At 35.4% G+C, this 22,665-nt stretch overlaps 2 protein-coding genes across 2 annotated transcripts; one reads left to right on the top strand and one right to left on the bottom strand.

Annotated features, from left to right (window-relative positions):
* Positions 1 to 1,680: 1,680 nt before the first annotated feature.
* LOC136818510 (tRNA (guanine(26)-N(2))-dimethyltransferase-like) lies at positions 1,681 to 21,586 on the bottom strand. The gene is made up of 7 exons (XM_067074853.1): positions 21,126 to 21,586; positions 17,242 to 17,473; positions 16,387 to 16,591; positions 12,471 to 12,680; positions 10,141 to 10,332; positions 6,882 to 7,092; positions 1,681 to 2,093 (listed from the first exon to the last, which is right to left on the bottom strand). Exons 1-7 carry the CDS (start codon positions 21,578 to 21,580, stop codon positions 1,829 to 1,831), a joined length of 1,770 nt encoding a protein of 589 aa, XP_066930954.1. The 5' UTR covers positions 21,581 to 21,586; the 3' UTR covers positions 1,681 to 1,828.
* On the top strand, positions 4,448 to 5,549 carry LOC136818511 (ficolin-2-like). Its single transcript, XM_067074854.1, has 2 exons — positions 4,448 to 4,820; positions 5,022 to 5,549. The coding sequence occupies exons 1-2, from the start codon at positions 4,700 to 4,702 to the stop codon at positions 5,456 to 5,458; spliced, it is 558 nt and encodes a 185-aa protein (XP_066930955.1). The 5' UTR covers positions 4,448 to 4,699; the 3' UTR covers positions 5,459 to 5,549.
* Positions 21,587 to 22,665: the final 1,079 nt, after the last annotated feature.

Raw genomic sequence — 22,665 nt, forward strand, 5'->3', positions numbered from 1 at the left:
TAGGTATGCAACTTACTCAGCATTGTTTATATTCATGTGAGCTTGCATCCGTTTTTGGTTTGGGGTCTTTTTCATTTCCCAAGATTCTAGAAAATTCAAAAGTTTAAAAATTAGCTATTTTGAATCCCGAAATGGGGAATTTTCCTAAAGCACGAAAAAAACACGCCCTTTTGAAGTTACTTAATTGGTGGACATTGTTTCTATACCTGTCAGCTTGCATCCGTTTTTGGTTTGGAGTCAATTGAGCAATTTCCCAAGCCTTGAGAGCATTTCAAAGTTCCACTGTTCAAAAATGGTGTAATTTCGAAATAGGGAATTTCCCTAAATAACGAAATAGCTACGCCCTTTTTTGGAATTTATTTTCCAAATTCTTAATCTTCATAATAAAGTCTCTCATGAATCTGTTTTTTATTTGAAGTTAATAGTATTAGTCCACAGATCTGTAAAGCCCGAAGGGCTAGATTTGCGGCCTTTATCGAAAAGTGAAGCAAGTTTTGGTAGGATTTCCTACCAAAGAAATCACGTAACAACAAGCAATTTCACTGGTTTGAGAGATGCGAAATAGCGTTTAACGCCTAATTTTTTTGATCTCGTGCTCTGAAAACAATTAAAATGCTAGATCCTATCCATCGGCACGAAATTTAAAAAGTCAAATTTTTGCTTCACTTTTTTTTGCTGGAGAAAGCTTAAAGTTGCCTATCTAGTCCTTCGGGCATTAGTCAGTAAATTTTTATTGACGTTTTTCGAATCCCGAATACCGAACTCCAGCGAATCTACTAAATTAGATTCGGCGGAAATTCTCAATTTGATAGCGGAAAAAGGAAAGAAAGAACTTAACTTGCAGGGTAAACCCGCCCAAACTTCTTCTTTTCCATAATTTTTAATATTTGCCACTTACAAAATACAAAGTTCTACTTGATGTAGCCCACAAAACTGTGGCATGAAGACTTTTGCGAAGAAGAGTATTTCAACTTTGAAGAGCTTAGTTTCGGCGAAGAAAAAACATTTTGAATATTTTTTGCAGTAGATGGTGTATCTTTTATAGAACTAAAATTATTTTTTAGAAAATTTTTCCAAAAAATTTAAAACAGTTCAATTATTTGCGGACAGTTTGAAAAAACTTCGAAACAAAAACGTTAATTACCCATTAAAACTTAGCACTTTTTATAAACGAGGGTGATGCAACATATTATTAACGTTTTTTTTAAGTTCATAATGTCATTTTTGCAATTAAATTCTTAATCGCTCTTAAGGGATTTGATTAAAAAGCTATTTATAAAGGCAATTCTTTGTTGAAAGTGTAAAAGAACCTAAAACATAACTTTTAAGTTCAAATACTAAAATCAATTTTCTGACTATGGTGAGCCCTTAAGGAAATCAAAACAGATTTATATCATTAGTGTTTTTTCAAATTCGTAATTGTCGTAATTTTAGCAATCTTTCGACCTTGTGAAAGTTTGTACGCCTAAAGTAATTAAATTAAAACCCTGAAATTGACCGATCTTCTAGTTGACTAATTTCTTTTTTAGACACAATAAGTCTTAGATCATACTAATCATATAGGATTCAAATGGCAAGGCAATGATGGTTATTTTCAACTGGATTTCAAAGTATATTGTTTACAGCACAACATTTCTAAGATCCTTTTTCCTAATGTATACGCCCAGTGGGGGATAAATTTTTCTGCCAGATTGTAACGTGGTGTTTTAGAAGTCAATATCTTAAAGCAGATACTAAAGATTCAGCCAATCAGATCTCAATACAAAATTTACAAAAAGCATTGATTTAGATACAAAAAATATTTCCTAAAAAATAAAGATTAACCCAATCAAGACTCCATCGCAAGAGGGGTTTCCTCTGTCTCGTTTAAGGGGTTTTCCCCCTTACTGTCCTTTTCACGAGTTTCCCCTACACCATCTTTCGTTACCGGGTGATTATACTTGCACGTGGTTCCTAGTTCACACTCACCACGTTTAAACCTTTTACATGGAAATTGTTTATGAAAATCAGGATCAGTTTTCTTCAGCGTTCGTTTCCCTTGGAGAGCATGACGTTTTTCCGCTAAACTCGAAAACTGGGTCGACTGCTTTGCCCTGTAACAAGAATAGTTTGAATATGAGGCGAGATCGATCATACTTCTTGTTTAAAGAAGTTTAGATCGGTCAGCACTTGAAAACATCATCAAACCATGAAGAACAAGCTCCATGTTGAATGGGCCTGTCTGATAGACAATACACGCTTTTCTTTTTATAAGAATATTGTCTACTTTGCACGAGGGTCTTGAAAGTATTCTTAAGAAATTGCCAAAATTGAGGGTGAAATATTCTTAACGTATTCTTACTTTTTTAGACTTGACTTTTTTACAAACATGATCAATGATCAATTTGAGAGTTTTGGACTTTTGAATGAACATTTAGAACTAAAATTACATTTCTGCCTCAAAGTTCAAACAAAGGAAGCAGTTTTTTTCTGTTAACCCAAATAAAAAATGACTGTATTCTTATCAAATTCTGTGAAACTCACCCTAGAGGGTATTCTTAGGTTATTCTTACAATTTGGCCAATTTTCACCCTGATATTCTTGTAGAAGATATTCTTATTAAAAAAAGCGTGTATAGAAAATAAAGATAGAACATACAAAACATAGCAACAGTAATAAAAAATATAAATTAGAAAGTCAGAAAAAATACCAAGCCAATCGCGAGAAATGCTTATATTCCCTAAAAATGACAGAAGGGAATTTCCCCAAATAAGAAAGTCTGATTTTTACGGCGAAAAACAACTTTCTGAAAAAACGGCTTCAGCAACATTTTAGAAAACCTTGTCCTCTATCTTTCAGCCAAATTTTCATTTCACACAAAGTACAAAAAACCTTAATTTTAGGCATTGTTTGGCCCAAATTTGCCCAAAAAATTATTTTTTCGAAAATTGGACTCCATTTGCAGATCAATCAGATTGAAGACATCATTTTACATCATTGTATAAAAAATCATACCAAGCCAATCGCGAGAGGTAAAAGGGAATTTCCCTAAATAAGAAAAACCGATTTTTACGGCGAAAAAACAACTCTCCGAAAAAAAATCTGACGTTACAAAGTTGCACTGCAATGCAATGGTTTCGAACCCAGGAACAAATAAAATCTGACGTTTTGTTTTTGAATTGCGTATAATTTTACGCGTTCGAATAGCAGACAATGCCAGGGTATTATTTAGCGCTATCAGTAAGTATCAAATAGCTGATAATACGCAGGAAACGAGGTTGAAACGGGACATACACAAGTTAATTTATAGGACCCCCTGAAGGTAGGTCCAAACCCGAGAAAATCTGGTAACAGACGAACGAATTGACGGACGGACGGACGGACAGACAGAAAGAAAAACAGAGAAGTATCATAATATTTCAAAATGAAATAACCATCGAATTTCAATATAAATCCATAGAGGAAGAATCGAAACTCGACAGTTTGCTGGAAAATAGTGTGCCACAAAAGAACTTATACCCCAGAAACAAACAGCTGTTTATTATGCTTCCTATAGACGCCAACCCTTAAGACCCGTAGCATCTTTCGTGGGACTCAACTGCATGTGATTGGTTCGTATCGAAAGTAGATAGGATTTTTTGAGAGGGGGCCCACAAATTAGGCTAGGAAAAAAAAAAAACTGACGCCGTAGGCAAAACTCATAAGTCCCAAAATGAGTAAAAAGTTGACGATTTTTCAAATGAACAATGATTAACATCGGATAGAGCATGAAAATCTGAGAAAAAATATATACTACTACAAGTCTTGTATCCAAACATATAAAGAATACAGGCTTTTAAAGTTCAAAATTCTGTCAGTTAGAGTACGATTGATGTCAAATTTTGTCTAAAACGCAACAGATTTCACAGGTTTTGGAACTTTGAATTTAACTTTTTGTATGTTTGAGTAGACGACATGTAATATACTTTTTTATTTTTTTATAGTTATTAATCAATTGTCGTTTGATTTGACTAAACTTGGCATTGTCCAGGTCCATAAAATCAATCATCTCTTATCTTCTTTTTGTCCAAAAAAATTGAGACGATTCAACTTCAGCCGTTCTTTTGTTTATGAATTCCCCCCTTTTCACCTCACCAATTCAAATTTGTATCATTTTTCGTTTTGAATGAGATATCAGTAAGGGGTGATAAACGTTTTAATAATTATTTTCACCGCTTAAATTTCCAATTTCGTAATTAATAAAAAAATAATAATTTTAATATCACTGTTGTATCAAAACGACATCTTTGAAAACAAGATTGGGCGAGAATCGTATCAGAAAACGAAAAAAGAAAACGAACCTGTCTTCGAACAAAAATGTTCAAAGTTTGTGTACTCTTTTTAATCATCAAAAACGTTGGTGTAGAAATTGCATCTGCTAAGAATCTGGTGCTCGTCGGTAAGTATAAACAGACAACACTCCTACAGCTCTCTACGGACACCAAAACTCCAACAATGCTTTTCAAAATGTCATTACGAGAAGCAATGTTACTCATTGGCAATTGTACAAACAACACTTCATCATTGCAACTTTTTCAATCGATTTGCTCGACAAGCGAATCTAGCAGACGATACAAACTCCAATGTTTATTCCGAGATACGAAGCTGCCAAGACCTGGCTGATACGGGCATAACAAGTACAGGCGCGTATGAGATCAATCTGTTGGGAGATGAGCAACGAATGGTGCGTTGCCATTTTGATTCAGACGGAGCCTGGTTGGTCTTTCAAAGGAATTTGGATGCAAAGACGAACTTCCAGGTTGGCTGGCAATCTTATAAACACGGATTTGGTGACCCTCAAGGTAATAATTTATTAGTTTATTTCAGAGCTTTGACTTCAGGGGAAAACCGAGAAACCCAAAAATAAGTTTTGAACTTTTAGATAAAATATATCCATGAAGTGTTTTCTAATTTTCAAGAAGGGTCAAGTTGTAATTTCTTTGGGAAAATATTTATTGTGTTCCGCGTTTGCAGAATTGTTTTTTAAAATCCGTTTTCATTAGGAAGTTACTGGTTGGGCAACGAAATAGTGCACAAGATCAGTATCAAAACACAACAAAAGATTAAAATCATCTTGAAATCATTTGATGGAGATGTCAAAGAATGGATTTATGCAAAATTTCACATCGAGAGTGAGTCAGCAAATTACACGCTGAGAGCTAAAAGCCGTATCACTGGTGGTAGTGATATATTGAATGATGCAAAAGGCAGAGAGTTCACAACATTAGGGTTTGACAATGACGTGTCCTCGTACATTAACTGTGCCGAAGAGCTCAACCGTGGTGGCTTCTGGTACGGAAACTGCGGAAGCTTCACACCGAACGCCCTATGGGTAAACGCATCCAACTTAAACAGAGGCGACAAAAGTGGCATACGATATTCACGGTGGAAGCAAAACCAGATTTTGAAGAGTACAGAAATGATGATTCGTGATCCATAAAGAATGATTGGCAATTGCACTAGATACAATTTCTTATAAGCCTACTCACTAATAAAAATATTTGGAGAACAACACTTGCCTCATTAAGTAACGATAATTAAACGTAATCTATCGATGGTATAGCATCATTTCTAAAACGAGGCAAGTTTGTCTCCGACATAACTTATGAGAAGAACTATACCATATGCACCAAAGTCTCGGGCGAGTTTCAATTTATGAGAAGAAACTATATATGCACGGGTGAGTTTCAGGCAATCAAGAAAAAATGAAACTAAACGGATAGTACAGTATATGGCCCCAAAACGGAGACAGCCCCCCCAAAACGGAGGTCGGCATTAAAAGGATGATTCTGACTTGACGATTTATCAGAATTAGACGATTTTTGTTTATTTTGAAAGAATGATGGTTATACTTAAAAATGAGCATGTTTTTGGTGGTTTGAGACAGGCTCAAAATAACATAAATATAAAAACGGAAAATTCTGTCATTTTTTCGTAAAATATAGGAGAAAAATACCTTTAAAGCTTGATATTTTCAGTTTCAGTTAAGCTTTTTTTCTAAAATTTTCCCAGAATATTCCATACATGAATGAAGGAACCATTTTCAAAAGAGATTGGTTTCCAGAAACTTGATTAAGACGTTGTTAAATCAAAATTTTCATTTCTAAAATTTCTAAATTTTCAGTTTGGACTTTGCATCATCGAAAATCTTGAAATATTTTACAAAAATCATAAATTTTACATCCATCGGTTCGTAAATTTAAGGGAAAATACAAATATGTTCATAGTTTCTACCCCTATTACTACTGGGCTTAATAATTTGATTTTAACTGCACCTATACGTTTGGGGGCCCCAAACCTGCGTTTTAAGAACCAGGGGTATACTGTAAAAATTATATCAAACAAAATTATGCCCAAAAACCTCTAAATCACATTTTCAAACTATGGTCTAAATTTTGTATTCATACCTTGAAAAAATCTCGAGAAATCGCTAAAATTGCAAACCTCCGTTTTGGGGGCTATTAGAAAGAAGCTACCTATCTTTAAGCAATTGAAAAATATTGTTGAAATTGAAAATTTTGAAAAAGAACTTCCGGGAAATAAAGTAGAGATGTTAAAGTTTTTCATGATGCAAAAATTTTTGTAAAACCTCTTTTCCTCTAGATTTGAAAGAAATTTTAAATTTGATCGACGTTTTGGGGGCCACATACTGTAGTATATATTTTTAGTTTTTACTCGAGAAGTAGAAATTGAATATTATGTGAATTATTTTTAAAAGTCTTAATTAGCGAATTCGCAAAACATTATTTAGTCCACTAAAACAATACTTGATGGCTTGTCCCAGCCCAGCAAATTTTTTTATACTCGCTGATAATACTTCTCGTCAAAAAGTCACCTATTATTAGAAAACGTTAGTATCATACCTTGCTTTTGGTCCCCAGTCTGCTTCAGGGTTGATGGGGAAGCGTGTCAATTTCATTTGCTTTGATTTGGGAGTGGCTTCTTTCAATATTTCGAAGGATGCTTCTAATTCAGGATCCTTCTCAAGAATGATGTGCGCCGGAGCCCGTTCCGTGATCTTTTTACGGTTGATCGGGTGAAGTTTGACCCAACATCGTAAAATGTCCCAAATAACTAGGAGAAAATAAGAGTTGCATACTTTTTATAAATTTTACCATTTTAAAAATAATTCCCTTTTTCTTAAAATCTTTCAAATCATGTTTAGTCTAGTTTACAATTATTTTTAATGAATGCAGAAGATTGAATCTTAAGCCAATTGATATTAACGTTGGTTAAAATTCAACGCAAGCTCGGTGATTAAAATCATAAATTGACGTTTACACGTCGTTAGTTGGTTAATCGCATGATGGGTTATTTTTTCTCATTTGGCGCGCCTTCAAAGAGGGCAATTAATCGTTTACAATATAAAGTTTAATGTTTTTTCTTTCGTTTTTTTTTTATTGAACATTTTAATTTCATTCGAAATTCATTTTGTGAGAAAGAAAACTATGAACAACAATAATAACAAGCTAGATGCTGATTGGACCTACCTGATGATGAAAGTTAGATAGCAATCCGAAAAGAAAAATGAAAAAAATCAGTCAGAAAATATAGCGTTTAACGAAGATACACAACGCAATAAATTCATCATTGATTGTCGATTGGGGGAGAGGGAAGGGTTGTAGGGAAAAAATAAATAGGAAGTTCTGGTTGAAAAAATCAGTTTTATTGACAATTGAATCATGCTTGATGGTGAGCATTGTTATCAATAATGTTTTTGTGTGAAAAACATAGAAATATAAGGAAAAAATCCAATGAAAATCTGCAAAAACGGCGATTTCCGGCATTTTCAACCGGAAAAAATTTTTTCTCAAAAATCGTACTCGGCCATGTTTTGAGCATTGCGAATACGCATTTTTCTGCAAAAAATCTGAAAAAACTAAAAATGAAAATTCGAGAAAATGTCAAAAAACCCATTTTTCCGACATATTTCCGGCATTTTCGGCCGGAAAAAAGGTTTTTCGAAAATCGGGCTCCGTCACATTTTAGGTATTGTCATATTGCATCAGTGTGCAAAATTTCATAAAAAAATATAAAGTACAGCTCGAGAAATTCAAGAAATACTGTCTTTCCGGCGAAAATAGGTTGTTCCGGCGACTTTTAAAATAGTTCCGGCTTCAAAAATCAATTTTATTGAAAATTGAAACATGCTTGATGGTGGGAATTGCTATTAATAATGTTTTTGAATGAAACAAGTGATACTTTTATGGACCTACATGGCTACCAAAACTAACCAATGAACATTGAAACAATGAAACACATAAGACATAACTGGTCAAAATACAAAAATATATAAAATGAAAGCATATCTATTGGTAGAAATTATCAATACTATTGAAAAAGACTTATGAAAAAAAAGTGAAAAAGTTATTAAACGCTTTTCTTTATAAAAACAATACACTATCAGAAAAACGCACAGCTTAATAAAGGTTTCTAGAAAACAAAAACGGCGATTTCCGGCATTTTCGGCCGGAAAAAAAAATTTCTCAAAAAATCGAACTCTGTCATGTTTTGAGTATAGCGCATACGCATCTTTCTGCAAAAAATCAGAAAACACTAAGGATGAAAATTCGAGAAAATGTCAAAAAACCGGTTTTTCCGGCATATTCCCGGCATTTTCAGCCGGAAAAAAATGTTTTTCGAAAATCGGGCTCTGTCACATTTTATTTATTGTCATTTTGCATCAGTGTGCAAAATTTCATAAAAAAATATAAAGTACAGCTCGAGAAATTCAAGAAATACTGTCTTTCCGGCGAATATAGGTTGTTCCGGCGATTTTTTAATAGTTCCGGCTTCAAAAATCAATTTTATTGAAAATTGAAACATGCTTGATGGTGGGCATTGCCATTAATATTGTTTTTGAATGAAAAAACAACCAATTATAAGGAAGAAGTCCAATGAAAATCTAGAAAAACGGCGATTTCCGACATATTTCAGGCATTTTCGACCGGAAAAGATTTTTTCTCAAAAATCGGACTCGGCCATGTTTTGAGCATTGTTAATACGCATCTTTGAGCAAAAAAATCAGAAAAAACTTATGATAAAATCTCGAGAAAATGCCAAAAAACCGGTTTTTCCGGCATATTTCCGGCATTTTCGGCCGGAAATGATTTTTTTTCGAAAATCGGGCTCCGTCACATTTTGGGCATTACCATTTTGTATCATTGGGCCAAAAATCAGAAAAAACTAATGAGCCAATCTCGAGAAAAGCTGGTAACAGACGGACGGACGGACGGACGTACGGACAAAGGTTAATTTATAGGACCTCCAGGTAGGTCCAATAAAAGAAACAAGTGATACTTTTATGGACCTACCAGGTTATGCATTTAACACATATATAATTGATATCTCTAAACAATCATTAAATCATTAAACAATCATTCAGAACACAAACAGTGACGATCCATTAAAATTAGTCATTTGTTTCTTATAAAAAAAACGTTTAGAAACCAAAATTTCATGCTCTTGAAATATTCTTTCATATATAAGACTTTGTGAGCAAAAAAAAGATCTATCGCATAAAAAAATTGATTAATTCAACTAAGAACATTGATGTATGCTTATTAATAGTGATTCTTATAGTTAACATTTTTTTTTTCAGCCAACAAAATGAAAAAAATCTGCTTGAGCCATCTTTTACCTATGATGGTACCCTACTTTCATGCAAAAAATCAGAAAAAGTTAATGATCCAATTTTTCACAAAGTCCAAAAAACCTGTTTTTAGCCGTTTTTTGGCCCAAATTTGCCCGAAAATTTTTTTTTCGAAATTCGGGCTCCGTTACATTCGAGGGTTTATAGTTATGCATCTTTGTGCAAAAAATCATAAAGAATCAAAGAGCCAATCTCGAGAAAAGCTAATAACGAACGAACGAACAGACAAAGGTTAATTTATAGGACCTCCACCCCACCGGGGTAGGTCCAAAAAATAAAGAGAAGAGAAAAAATGATACTGTCAGCATAATTTTCTTTCACAACGGAAAAATAGTAGCGAAACCCATTGTGCGATTAGCTCGTAATCACATTATAACTCGTGCAATTCGAAAATTGCACGAGTTATAATGTGATTACATATACTAATTTAATATATATTTAATTTTCTCCAAATCATAATCTAGGGTTACCTGACGTAGGTGCATCTGTCTTGATTCCTGATTCGTGCGCATGCGTGCTCGATACTTTGTATCCCGCGTGCAACAGTGCAGACCTGAACTGTGCGTGTGATGGTGTCACTGAATGAAGGGTATTGCACAGACTATCCAAAACGTAATACAACGGTCTGTCGGCTAGCTCCTCTTGCATTATACTCAGTACTCCTGAAAGACAAAGAGAAGGAAAAATGATCAATTTCAACCCTATGACTATGAGCCCTAGGGGGTAGAACCTACCACGATGGTGTTCTTTTTTGTTTATCTCGGAGGAAATTTTTTGAAACGATTTGAGTCATAGGTCTTTTATCTTTGAAAGTCTTCAAACAGAATCTGAATATCTTTACTGGTTCGACTGTGAGAGATACGCTTTTTCTGACAGGTTGAAATTTTGTTCACCAACAAAATTTTTTTTCTGCCTGAAAGTTGTCTCATGATGGAGAACATCTGTACCGATTTTTAAGGCCATAAACTTTCCTAGATAAAAATAATAGAGGGTGGTAGATTACAAAAAGGGGCTACAAAAATCAAAAAAGCTTGGGACTAACAGGGTTAAAGCCATATTTGAATACCTCTATCTACCGTAGGCCAAAATGGCCGAAATGAACTGATTGCACCCTCGTAAGGGCTTTGCGCTGGGTTAGAAGTAAAAACATTCAAAGTTTTAGACTATTATAGAAGAACGCAGTGGTCCTGATTACCCATGATTCTTTATGACCGTGAAATTGTGTATCATTGAATGGCGTCAATTACGGTATCTGTTAGTCTGAATCGCAGACCTCTACAAAACCTTAGGTAGTATAGGTCTGCTTAATGATCTACCAACCGCTTACCGGTTCGGTTTTTTTTAATTCGGTGTATTTTACAGAATCTTGGCGAGTTAATAATTTGGTTGACATTGATGTGAACGCAAAAACGATCGTTTCGAACGTTTTCAATAGAATGTTTACATTCGAAATTCGAATCCCAGACCAGAAAAACAAAACAGAAAGAAACAGAAAAAACAATCTGATGCGCGCATTTTGTACAGTCTGTAGATTATTTTTGACTTTTGCTTTTATAAGATATCTGGTCTGTAAATTTATCTTTTCCTTCAACTCTTCGGTCGAAACTAAAAAATACAAATATGAACAAAAAAGTGAAAGAAAACAACCAAAAACACTCAAATTTATTCAAAAGAATTGAAGCCAAGTACACGAAAAAGATAAACACAAAGGCCACACAGTATTGAAAAGTGAAATGCCAAAGCTGAAGAAAAGTTCTTTGTTTTGTTTTAACATTTAACAAGGGGATAACAACCCTGGTAAACTAACTCGGGTAAAACTAGGGAACACTCCCTTTTGTAGAATCATAAAGAAGTAATGTCTGAAATATTCAATATAACCCCCAAAATGTACTGTATATACATAACTGAAATACCTTGAAATAATCTGCAACATATCTGTAGAACTGACAAAACAATTATCTGGAGCCAAAGTGACCAACGTGCAACGAATCAGTGCGGTAAAAAATTATACACTCATACAAGTCCAAAATCAAGCATCAAAATTTAGTTTTATGAAGCAAAATTTTGTTGGTGCACACAGAAGATACATCAGGGCACTTAAATTCAATAAATCTAACTTCTCATCTTTTACACAATCTCCACATTAAACAAGAAAGGAGGAAGAAAAAAAAGCAAACTTCCTTCCGCCTACTTTTTTTTCGAAATCCAAATATATTTTCCAATCTATGATTCGGTGCCTCACAGAAAATTTAAACATTACGTAGTGTTATATTTGTAGACACTCGCCAGCTAAAAATGTCTTTAGCCGTATATCGGCTAAAGGCGGCAAATCTCTGGACAAAGGAAATATCGCTTATTAAGCATCCTCTATAAGGAGCACGAATCCGTTAGTGGATGTCAGCAGCCTAGGTATCTGTGGAATGATTTCGGATTTTTGAAGTCATCCACGCCGGTGAACTTGAGACCAATCTGTTGCAAGGCATGCGTGCAAGGACTCATCATCATAATCATCCTTCGATCTAGGTCTGTGGAGACCGGAAACATTTGTCGGAAAATGTCGGAAACATATAATAACCCTCCCTCCACAGCTCACGATCGACCATCGCTGTCTCCTAATCTCCCAACTCAAGCCCTGTTTTTTTTTTAATATCTAAAAAGCTATTTTTTCTCAGACGGCAGGACACCAGAGTAGCAGATCAGATATAACTTCATGTAAGGGCTACTTATAAAAATGGAACTTGAAATAGTTCTAAAAACACTATCATATAGTGAAATATTAACAAAATGGACGAATAGCTACCGTTGATTCGGTCGTATGTTGCATAGCTTTCTTTCTCGTTTGTAACTTCCGTTTGTAAATTGGCCAAGAACGCCGTGTCATGGATCGGGTCTGACCATACAGGGCCACCGATTTTAAAGTTATATCCACATTGGATGCACGTCTGACCGACAGGTGGCCCACTGGCCGGATTGAATTTCTTGCTGTCTCCAACTTCGACACTTTTTCCAACTAAATTTAAACAAGAGAAACAATTCATGATATGCACCACTGCAGAGTCTCCTGTGAACTTTTAAAATTTTCAACCCAATACGTCACTTAAACAATAGAAAAAGTGACGTATTGGGTGAAACAAAAATAGAAACGTTGCATAATTTCGTGAAGTCATTGCAGTTGTGCATATTTTGAATTGGTTGATCAGTATGTTCCTGGAAGAGATCTAGCAGTACAGTGGGGCTTTCGCATGTCTTTACACGTACGCGAACCTTGCGTGTCAGAGACTCGCAAACTGTTTGCGAAGCATTTTTAGTATTTTGCGATTTTGTTTGGAAGAAAATGCGAAATTATCTTCAATTCATTTCTCTAGAAGAGCCAAGTATGAAGACTAGAAGTCAAAATTATAGACAAAGCAAAGTATAGTGAAGCTTTGAAGTTACGAGTAAATAAAGCAATATACAAACGAGTGAATAAAGTTGCATGTTTATAAAGCAATAGATAAACGAGTGAAAAAAGTAGCGAAATAGCGAGTTTATAAAGCAATAGATAAACGAGTGAATAAAGTAGCGAAATAGCGAGTTTATAAAGCAATAGATAAACGAGTGAATAAAGTAGCGAAATAGCGAGTTTATAAAGCAATAGATAAACGAGTGAATAAAGTAGCGAAATAGCGAGTTTATAAAGCAATAGATAAACGAGTGAATAAAGTAGCGAAGTAGCAAGTTTATAAAGCAATAGATAAACGAGTGAATAAAGTAGCGAAGTAGCGAGTTTATAAAGCAATAGATAAACGAGTGAATAAAGTAGCGAAGTAGCGAGTTTATAAAGCAATAGATAAACGAGTGAATAAAGTAGCGAAGTGGCAAGTAGAAAAAGCATTAGATAAACAAGTGAATAAAGTAGCCGAGTAGATAAAGCAATGGGCTTTTCCAGAAAAAAAAATCGTGCACCCCCTGTTGAGGAGGTCCATTTCCGTTCCAAGGGGGTAAGGTTTGAAATGCAGTGGAATTCCATAAGGGTAGACGAAAATTCGTCAAAAATAAGCGGAATTCCATAGGGGTAATGATTGAAAATCTGTAAAAATTCGGAATTCCAGAGGGGTATGATCCTAAAATTGCCTGGAATTCCAAGGGGGTAGGTCACAAAAGGTTGGACCTCCTCAACAGGGGGTGCACAGTTTTTTTCTGGAAAAGCCCAATAGATAAACGAGTGAATAAAGTTGCGAAATGGTAAGTCGATAAAGCAATAGATAAACGAGTGAATAAAGTAACGAAGTGCCAATAGATAAAAGAGTGAATAAAGTAGCCAAGTAGAAAAAGCAATAGATAAACGAGTGAATAAAGTAGCGAGGTAGTGAGTTTATAAAGCAATACCTCACATTGAGCGAGTCTGAATAAATTTACATTTTGTACTCGTATACATTTTGTACTCGTAGCTTGCGCGAGCCTCGCGCACACGTAAAGACATGCGCTGTACAAAGCCCCACTGTAGATCTATCCATAGAGGTAATAAGAAAAAAATGGAGAATTAACTCCTTTTGTTTCATTGTACCTAATCATCGGAAGCAAACGGCTCCTTGGTTGCAATGGGAAAAAGTGATCAATTTTGTGGGATGAGCTGGAGTTTTTACAAGATACTTCACTAATTTGTCATTTGAAGTGATAGAGATGACGTGTTCTTTAGAAAAAGTAACAAAATTGTTTTATTACTGGTTAACGACCAACCAAATCAAATAAGAGCTTGTAAAAACTCCAGCTTGTCTCAATTTTGTGCGCGCTCATGGGAATATTTAAGTTCATAAAAAGCTGAATAAAAAGATTTTGGATTTTTATGTGAGATAATAGCTTTGTTGATCAATATAAGAAAAAGCTTGCCGTAACAAGTACAAAATCCTATATTTCTAAGGCTCCCTTCTCATAAAATTGAGAAGAATTCTATAGAACGATTAGGTAACCTTTTAATTAATCATCAATCAGAATTTGAAACTAAAGATTTATAATGAAAAAATTTTCAAGGGGAATGTGCTAAAACTCTCAAAATTAGCATGTTCGCCCTAGACTAGTAAACTAGTCGGTTATTACTTATAACCTTATAATAAAACTGTCAATCAAATAATGTAATTATCTGATATTCCGATGGCGGATTGGCGGCCGCCCACGCTAAAGCTCTAAAGGAGCGGGCCAATTTCCCATCGGGGAGGAATGATAGTCGGCCTTTGATGTGCCGCACCCTCAGTCGGGTTCAACAGCCATTGGCCGTAAACCTATAAATATTTCGGTTGGACCCGCCAATCCCCGAAAACGAGGGCTGGGTTACCAGACCTCCCGCTGCAAAATTCTTGACGCGGTGTCGCAAAGTCCTGTAATCTAAACCTTCCAGATGTTGAAAATTTTCCCGACCTTCAGAGCTTTAGCGTGTCGGATGAAAATCTCACCATCTGGGTGCCAGATAAATAATGTAAACACTAATTAAATATTCAGCGCGCATGAGAGAAAAGAAAAATAACCGACTAGAAGCTTCTTCCAACGCCTTTTTTTCTTCACCTAAAATCGTAAGGAGAGACATACAGATTTCTGTCTGACGTTCGGGATTGCATTTATTTTTCTTTCTGTTTATTGCGTTTTTAGAAATGCTCATTTATTTATGTTCCCATGTTCAATGTTACTATGAAATATCATTTAGTCAAAAAAGTTTCTCAAAAACCTAATAAAACTTGTAAAATTAAACAACGTTTTTTGAGGGAAGTAGCTTCTAGTCGTTGAAATTCAGAAAAGAGACGCAACTTCACCCCTTCGATTCTTTTTATTTGGAGCTTGTTTTTTTGTATATGGGTCTGTTTTCAACAGCTAGTTTACTAGTCTATGTTCGCCCAAAAATACATCGATATGAAATCATAGCACTATTGTAACCTTAATTTGAGAAAATTATTTTTGTATCGCGTTTGAATAAGAACTTTTTGCATAGTATGTTTATTTCAATCAGGATAACATTCTCACTTCTGTTCTTATAAATTTAGATTTCGGATTTTTTTTGCTTCCAAAAATGGCACATCAAAGAAAAGTCGCTTTGAATGGATTTATAAAAGATTTCAACGACCATTTAGGTCATAACCGAGACGTTTCCCCCCCATCTATATCTTTATTACCTTCATGATCTACTTTAATGGGATAAACTTTCGCGTATTTCGCGGACTTGGGTGTCATCCGCGAAAATCCGCGAAATTAAATCCCAATGGAAATTTGGAAGGGCCTCATCCGCGAAATATTTCTAAATAAAACTCAAAATATGTCAAACAAATACTATTTGAATGTTTACAGGCATCAAAGAAGCGCTAATAATATGTATTTCAAAACAATTAAAATGCATGGTTTGACAGTAGAAGTCACAAAATCGTGAAAATATTGCCACCCAATAGTGCCATCCGTGAAATTAAAAAGCATTCTCTTGATCCTGTATAAAGTAACTGACCAACTAAGTTTCTCTCAAAGATAAAACGCCCTCTTGTAGACCAACAAAATTTTTTTCAATACATAAAAAACAACATCATGAAACTATCATCCTAGAATCTGCATTTACATTATTAGCCAATGAAAAAGCTCTTCGTAAAAATTGTACAGAAACTATTGTGACATGGAAGTTATAACGTAAAAAAGATTGAAATGAAAGGAGCAGTGGGGGGGGGGGGAGTTCCCCAGACCTCTTATGATTTATAAATTCTTACCTGGTTGAAAATGGAACGATTCGCAACCATTGCAGTGAAAAATGTACGATTTCTTACTGGCCGACCGTTTCACTTCTGCTGCACTGGTGTAAACACGCACGAAAACACGAATGTAGAAGTCTGCGCTGAGTGATAGCAAGGGCACGATGTAACGTTTGTAGCGGCCAGCGTGTGTATCAATCGATGCCAATATGATGCGTAGTGCCTAGAGATTGACAGAAATGATTAACTGAAACAGAATCGACGCTCTCTAATTCGATTTTCAAGAGGAATAAGCCTGTCATCGAATAAGAGAGTGGATTAGTGGAGCGTCGTTCAGGAGAATTTCCTGATGACAGTGACTTTCAATTTGATCGAATAATGGAGCGTATCGAATAGTAGAACGTAAAATAAGAGGTTGTCAACTTTGTATTTATATCTTGAAGTCCTAATATAGTAAAAAACCAGTTTCAAGTAGAGGGGAAATTAATTTAAGGGAACTAATTTTCGCAGTTAAACACCCAAAAACGCGAAAATCAGTTCCCGCATAAATTAGTTATCTAAGGTATATCATATGATGCTTTTGGAGTCTGTCTATGCTATGAAAACACCAAGACAAGGTGATTAGAAAACTTTAATTGTCTTATTAGAATCACGATCACATTTTGTTCTAATAATGCTCAACATTGACGCTTACGCTTTCTACACTTCTAAAATTTACTCTATGCTGAGAAAAAGCATTTTTCTGTAAAATGTCAAAGGGCACTAAATGTTATTTCTAAAGAGCCCCCCCCCCCCCTCATTTGCGAAATTAACTCAGCCGTAAAATTCAAACCCCAGATCAATTTTATCACATTTTAAAGTAAGTAACCTTACCATTTCGTGGCAATATTTTGCTTTCAGTGGCATACATCCATATTTGGCGAAAGCTGCTTCACCATGGTTACCACACAGACCACCCATATCGGTGCATGTGACGCAAAGTAATCCACCGTCATCCACAGCCTGTACTGCACCATCCAAGAATTGACAAGGTGATCCGTAAGGGTCCAAATCGATAATGGAGTAACGTTTCCATAATGGAAATTTATTCTGATACATCAACACACTGGAAAAAAGAAAATGTGCTAATCTTAATCACTAAATTACTAAAAAAACTAATTTTGGCAGATTTTCTGATGTTTGCGAGTTTGTTTTTTTATCTTTATATTTAAAATTTTTTATGTTACTTGATGTTCTTGATGAGTTTTTAGCTAAACTGTATATGAGATAACCACTGGCCTATTTTCTTTTGGCAACAATGGCTTTTAAGCGCCTTATATAACTGCAGCTGTTAAAAACACCACCCTATTGACGCCGTCAACATTTCAATTAATGATTCTTAGATTCTTAGGGTAGAATTTTTCTTATCTTTAGCTCTTAGACGTAGGCTGGAATATGCGAGAGTTGGATTGTCAACAAAGTCCCACAAAAAATCCTTGAATAAAAGAAGAATGTTCATTTTTGAAGATTTGGTGCAAAAAAGTAAAACATGGAAAAGTGAAACATGGAAAGGTTTCATTCTTTATTGTTTCAATCAAAATGGGTGATTTGGAAATTTTTTATGTTAACTATGCGCGAGCACCATGTAATCTTGATGTAGGAGTTTTACAGGACAGATTAGCTTAAGGTCTTATTGAAATTTGGCAATTGAAAGCTTTTTCTCTTCTTTTACAGTAATAAAAACTGCCTGGTTAGACAAAAGAGCATAACTTGGGATTCTCTGAAAAGTAAGGAGGCAGAAGAAACAAACTCTCACAGCTTGAACAATCTTGTATATACTTCCATTTCAAGAAATGATGCAAGCAATCAACAAAAAAAAACAAAAAAACTATGCGCTGAACGGACCTCCCTGAAGGGGAATGTAATAAGAAATTGAAAAAATGGCAATAATTTTAAGAAAATGCAAACTAAAAAATTAGAAAAAAATACAGGCTATCTTGCATGACCTTTTAGCGCCCAGATATTGGACGCTGCCCCTGCTAAATTGACAAATATTTTGGTGAAAACAGCCTAATTTAGCGAAAAACCACAAGAAAAAGTGCCCTTTTTGGCCACCAACAGACACTGCCCTGCCTTTCTAAAATATATGGCCTGAAATACTAAGCCAATCGCGAGAAATGCTCACTTTCTCTAAAAATCAAAAAAGGGAATTTCCCCAAATAAGGAAATCAGATTTTAACAGATCAAATTATTTCTTAGAGAACCTTGCCCTTTGTCCTTATGCAAAAAATCAGAATAAAATAATGATGTTCAAAAGAAGTCCAAAAGATCTCATTTTTGCTGAAAAAAATTATTTTCAAGAACCAGGCTCCAAAAAATTTAAAACATTACTATCTTACATCATCGTGCAAAAACTTAGAACAAAATAATAAGCTGATCGTGAAAAATGCTCATTTTCCCTCTAAAACTGACAAGTAAGGGAGTTTCCCCAAATAAGTAAATCTGTTTCTTACAACCAAGAAGAACTTCCTGGAAAGAAAGCCACATAATTTTTTTGAGAACATTCCATTGTATTTTTGCGAAAAATCAGAGAAAACTAATGAAGCAAATTTGCACAGTCCAAAAAAACAGATTTTTAGAGACTTTTCGGCCCAAATTTGCTTAAACAAATATTACTTCGGAAACCAGGCTCCAGCATATTTCAAACATTACCATTTTACATCATTCTGCAAAAGATTAGTAAAAATACCAAGCCAGTTGCAAGAGAATTTCCCCAATTATAACAAAATCCAATTTTTATGGCCAAAACAGATTTCCGGAAAAAAATAGCTTCAGCCACAATTTAGAGAACCTTACCTTCTATCTTTCTGCCAAAATATCAGAAAAAAATAATGAGTCAAAAAAAAAAGCTATTCCTAAAAAAGCTATATCATCCTGCAAAAAATCAGAATTAAAAATGAAATAAAAAATAATGAGCCAATCTTGAGAAAAGCTGGTAACAAACGAAAGGAGAAACAGACGAACAGACAAACATCATTTAATTTATAGGACCTCAAAGGAAGATCCAAAAAGATCAAAGAGAAAAGCCGTAAGTGGGCGAAATGATTGTTTACAAATCTTGATGATTTTAAAAACTGAAAAGTAAGTTAATATTTGTTTCCTGTCTAGAATATGAAAAAAACGTACAGAATGAGACCTTATAGCCTGATAATAGATCGACTTCTTAGCGCTTAATTTTTACCGTCAACAGCTCTAAGTTGGAACAATTGGTCAAATCTTGGGATAGTTGATTTCTGATCAATCGAACTTTCACCCTTCCATAATTACAACCAAAACCAAAAATTTGGTTGGTTGTTCTTCTGGCTGCTGCACGTTTGCAATCAGTCATTTTGTCTCATTTTAATTTTCGAGGTTTAATTAATTGTCTTGGGAACCTGAACTTAATTCTGGTAACTCTCATCCTTGTTGTTGCAAATACATCCTGTAGATGACTGATGTTGTTTTTTCTGAAAGCTTGATTTCCTAGTGTGACGGGTCGAAAAATGCCTGGTTATTTTTTCATGAATCCCTTTAGAAGTTTAGCGGCGCATTATTTTGCAAGCAAGTCAAGTAAACGATATATAGCGCTTTTGCAGCATTAATATTTGATACGCATTTAGGTGTCCGGAGCAAAATGTACCAGTTTTTTCGTGCTCTGGAACACCGGAAGATTCTGGAGCACTTCTGGTGCTCCAGATCGCAGTTTTTGGTGATTGGTCTTCACCAGAACTCCTGAACATTCTGGTGCAATTCCGGTGTTGTATAAGAAGATGGCCTCAGGCCTCAGGCTGTTAGTGTTAAGACTCTGACCCCCTCCCCCCTTCATCTTAACGGTCAAACAATTCTGAAAAAAATAAACTTTTGAAAGGCTTGAAATTACCTTTCTCTTACATGTTCTTTTGTGTTCTTTTTCTTTGCTAACACTCAAATGCTTCTTTATTTCCATTGGAAAACATGTGGTTTTGAGCCGTGGCCTTAGGATTTCACCCGAGGCAAGTCTGGGCGGGATAGGAATAGCAGTTGTTACCATGAGGGCGGGGGGAGTGTATTGCCAAATTGGGTCACATAACGAATTAAATTTTTCCATGTATATACAACTGAAAATTATGGTGGAAGTGGTCTTAGTATTTTTTTAAGATTTGGCACACTGCAAGGAGCTTCCATTATAAGTGAGATTTTCTTTCTTTTTAAATTATTTTACCGTTACAAAAAAGGATTGGCCTCTTAAACTGTTTTTTAGAACGTGCTAAAAATCACTTGCTCCGGAAGCACTGAAAGGGCTCCGGAAGCACCGAAAGGGCTCCGGAAGCATTGAAAGCAAAGAGCTCTAAAACTTTCTGGAGAGAAAAATAGTGTTTTTTTAAGCTGCTCCCTAAAACTCCTGAAGTTTCCAGAGCTCTTGGAGGATCCTATACCCGGGGGGGGGGGGTACTAGGGTTGCAAGCTGACGGGGGTGCCGCCCGCGACTTTTGAACTTTGGACCCTTACCGGGACTGAGAAGGAGAAAACAAAGGAAAATTTTGGGAATTTTAAGACCCTTAGCGGGACCAATTTGACCAGTTTTGACCAAATTTCGATCTTTCAGGGGGTAAAAAATTGAAATTTTCCTATTTTTCCGACCCTTAGCGGGACTTTGGAAGTCAAAAAAAGGTAACCTTATTAAGGGCAGCACATACCGTACCCTCCATTTGCCTAAATACCCCCCTCCCGGGATCCTATACTGGCTAATAAATACTCACCAAGCATCTGATAATGAGCTCTTGACTTTCTCAGCTACACAATTATGGTTGATGTTTCGTTCAATACTTTTCACAGCTTCCTTGCTCAAGTCATTTGCAATCAAATGAGTTAAATCTGCAATCTCCAATGAATATCTTATGGCCCTTAGACCACTAGCAGATAATGCTTCAAGTACACTTATCTTTATTGAAGGTTCTACAGGGTTAACGTTGTCAGGTTTGTCATTGTCATTTTTACGTTGACTCTTCTTTTTTTTTTCTTTCTCCTTTTTGAATTCCTTTGCAAACAGCTTAATTACAGCAACACTTAGATCTCTATTAAATACTTGCACGTTATTGTAGAAGACGGTATTCCCTACTGGAAACAATATCTTGGCTTTACCTTCACAGACTTCTTTGAAGTCAGAAATATCTTTTTTTGAATCTGAATCTTTTTCTTCACGTGGATCCGCCATCTTGTTTTCTGCACCAAAAGCAAGCCAGCACAACATTCGTAGCACCACATTCAACACCACTTTCGCAGCACCACATTCGCACTTTCGTTTTCGCTCCAGCACCACATTCGGCACTTTCGTTTTCGCTCCAGCACCACATTCGGCAATTCCAGCACCACATTCAACTTTCTGCCCAATTTTCATACTGAAGGAGAGTATTCCTATCCTGGAAATTATGATTCCTATCAAGCCTTATCTATAAGCTTCCATTTAAAGCCAAAATGAAGTCTCTATCACCATTTCGCTTCATAGCCTCGCGTTATAAAGACACCTCGGTAGAGTACCGAAAATCTTAATTTTGGTGTTTTGGACTAGAAATTGTACTGAAGGAGAGTATTCCTATCCTGGAAACTATGATTCCTATCAAGCCTTATCTATTACCTTCCATTTAAAGCCAAAATGAAGTCTCTATTACCATTTCCTTTCACAGCCTCACGTTTTAAAGACACCTTGGTAGAGTACCAACGATCCTAATTTTGGTGTTTTGGACTAAAAATTGTACTGAAGGAGAGTATTCCTATTCTGGAAATTATGATTCCTGTCAAGCCTTATTTAATAACTTCCATTTCAAGCCAAAATGAAGTCTCTATCACCATTTCCCTTCCCAGCCTCACGTTTTAAATACACCTCGGTAGAATGCCGAATATCTTAATTTTGGTATTTTGGACTAAAAATCAAACGGAAGGAGAGTATTCCTATCCTGGATTTTATGATTCCTATCAAGCCTTATTTATTACCTTTCATTTAAGGCAAAAACGAAGTCTCTATCACCATTTCCCTTCCCAGACTCACGTTTTAAAGACACCTCGGTAGAGTGCCGAATATCTTAATTTTGGTATTTTGGACTAAAAATCATACGGAAGGAGAGTATTCTTATACTGGAAATTATGATTCCTATCAAGAATTATCTATTACCTTCCGTTTAAAGTAGAAATGAAGTCTCTATCACCATTTTCCTTCTCAGCCTCACGTTATAAAGACACCTTGGTAGGGTACCAAAAATCTTAGTTAGGGAGTTTCGGACTAAAAGTTGTACTGAAGGAGAG

Source organism: Clytia hemisphaerica, unplaced genomic scaffold (genome assembly GCF_902728285.1).
Source record: "Clytia hemisphaerica strain Z4C2 unplaced genomic scaffold, Clytia hemisphaerica genome assembly, whole genome shotgun sequence".
In the NCBI taxonomy this organism is placed as follows: domain Eukaryota; kingdom Metazoa; phylum Cnidaria; class Hydrozoa; order Leptothecata; family Clytiidae; genus Clytia; species Clytia hemisphaerica.

Bases quoted from the DNA above. Each gene is read 5' to 3' on its own strand.
- LOC136818511 (XM_067074854.1), top strand. From the start codon at position 4,700: ATGGTGCGTTGCCATTTTGATTCAGACGGAGCCTGGTTGGTCTTTCAA. The intron at 4,821-5,021 runs GTAATAATTTAT...CGTTTTCATTAG, and splicing joins CGGATTTGGTGACCCTCAAG to GAAGTTACTGGTTGGGCAAC.
- LOC136818510 (XM_067074853.1), bottom strand. From the start codon at position 21,580: ATGGCGGATCCACGTGAAGAAAAAGATTCAGATTCAAAAAAAGATATT. The intron at 7,093-10,140 runs GTAACCCTAGAT...ATTTTCTCCTAG, and splicing joins GACAGATGCACCTACGTCAG to TTATTTGGGACATTTTACGA. The intron at 2,094-6,881 runs GTATGATACTAA...TTCTTGTTACAG, and splicing joins GACTGGGGACCAAAAGCAAG to GGCAAAGCAGTCGACCCAGT.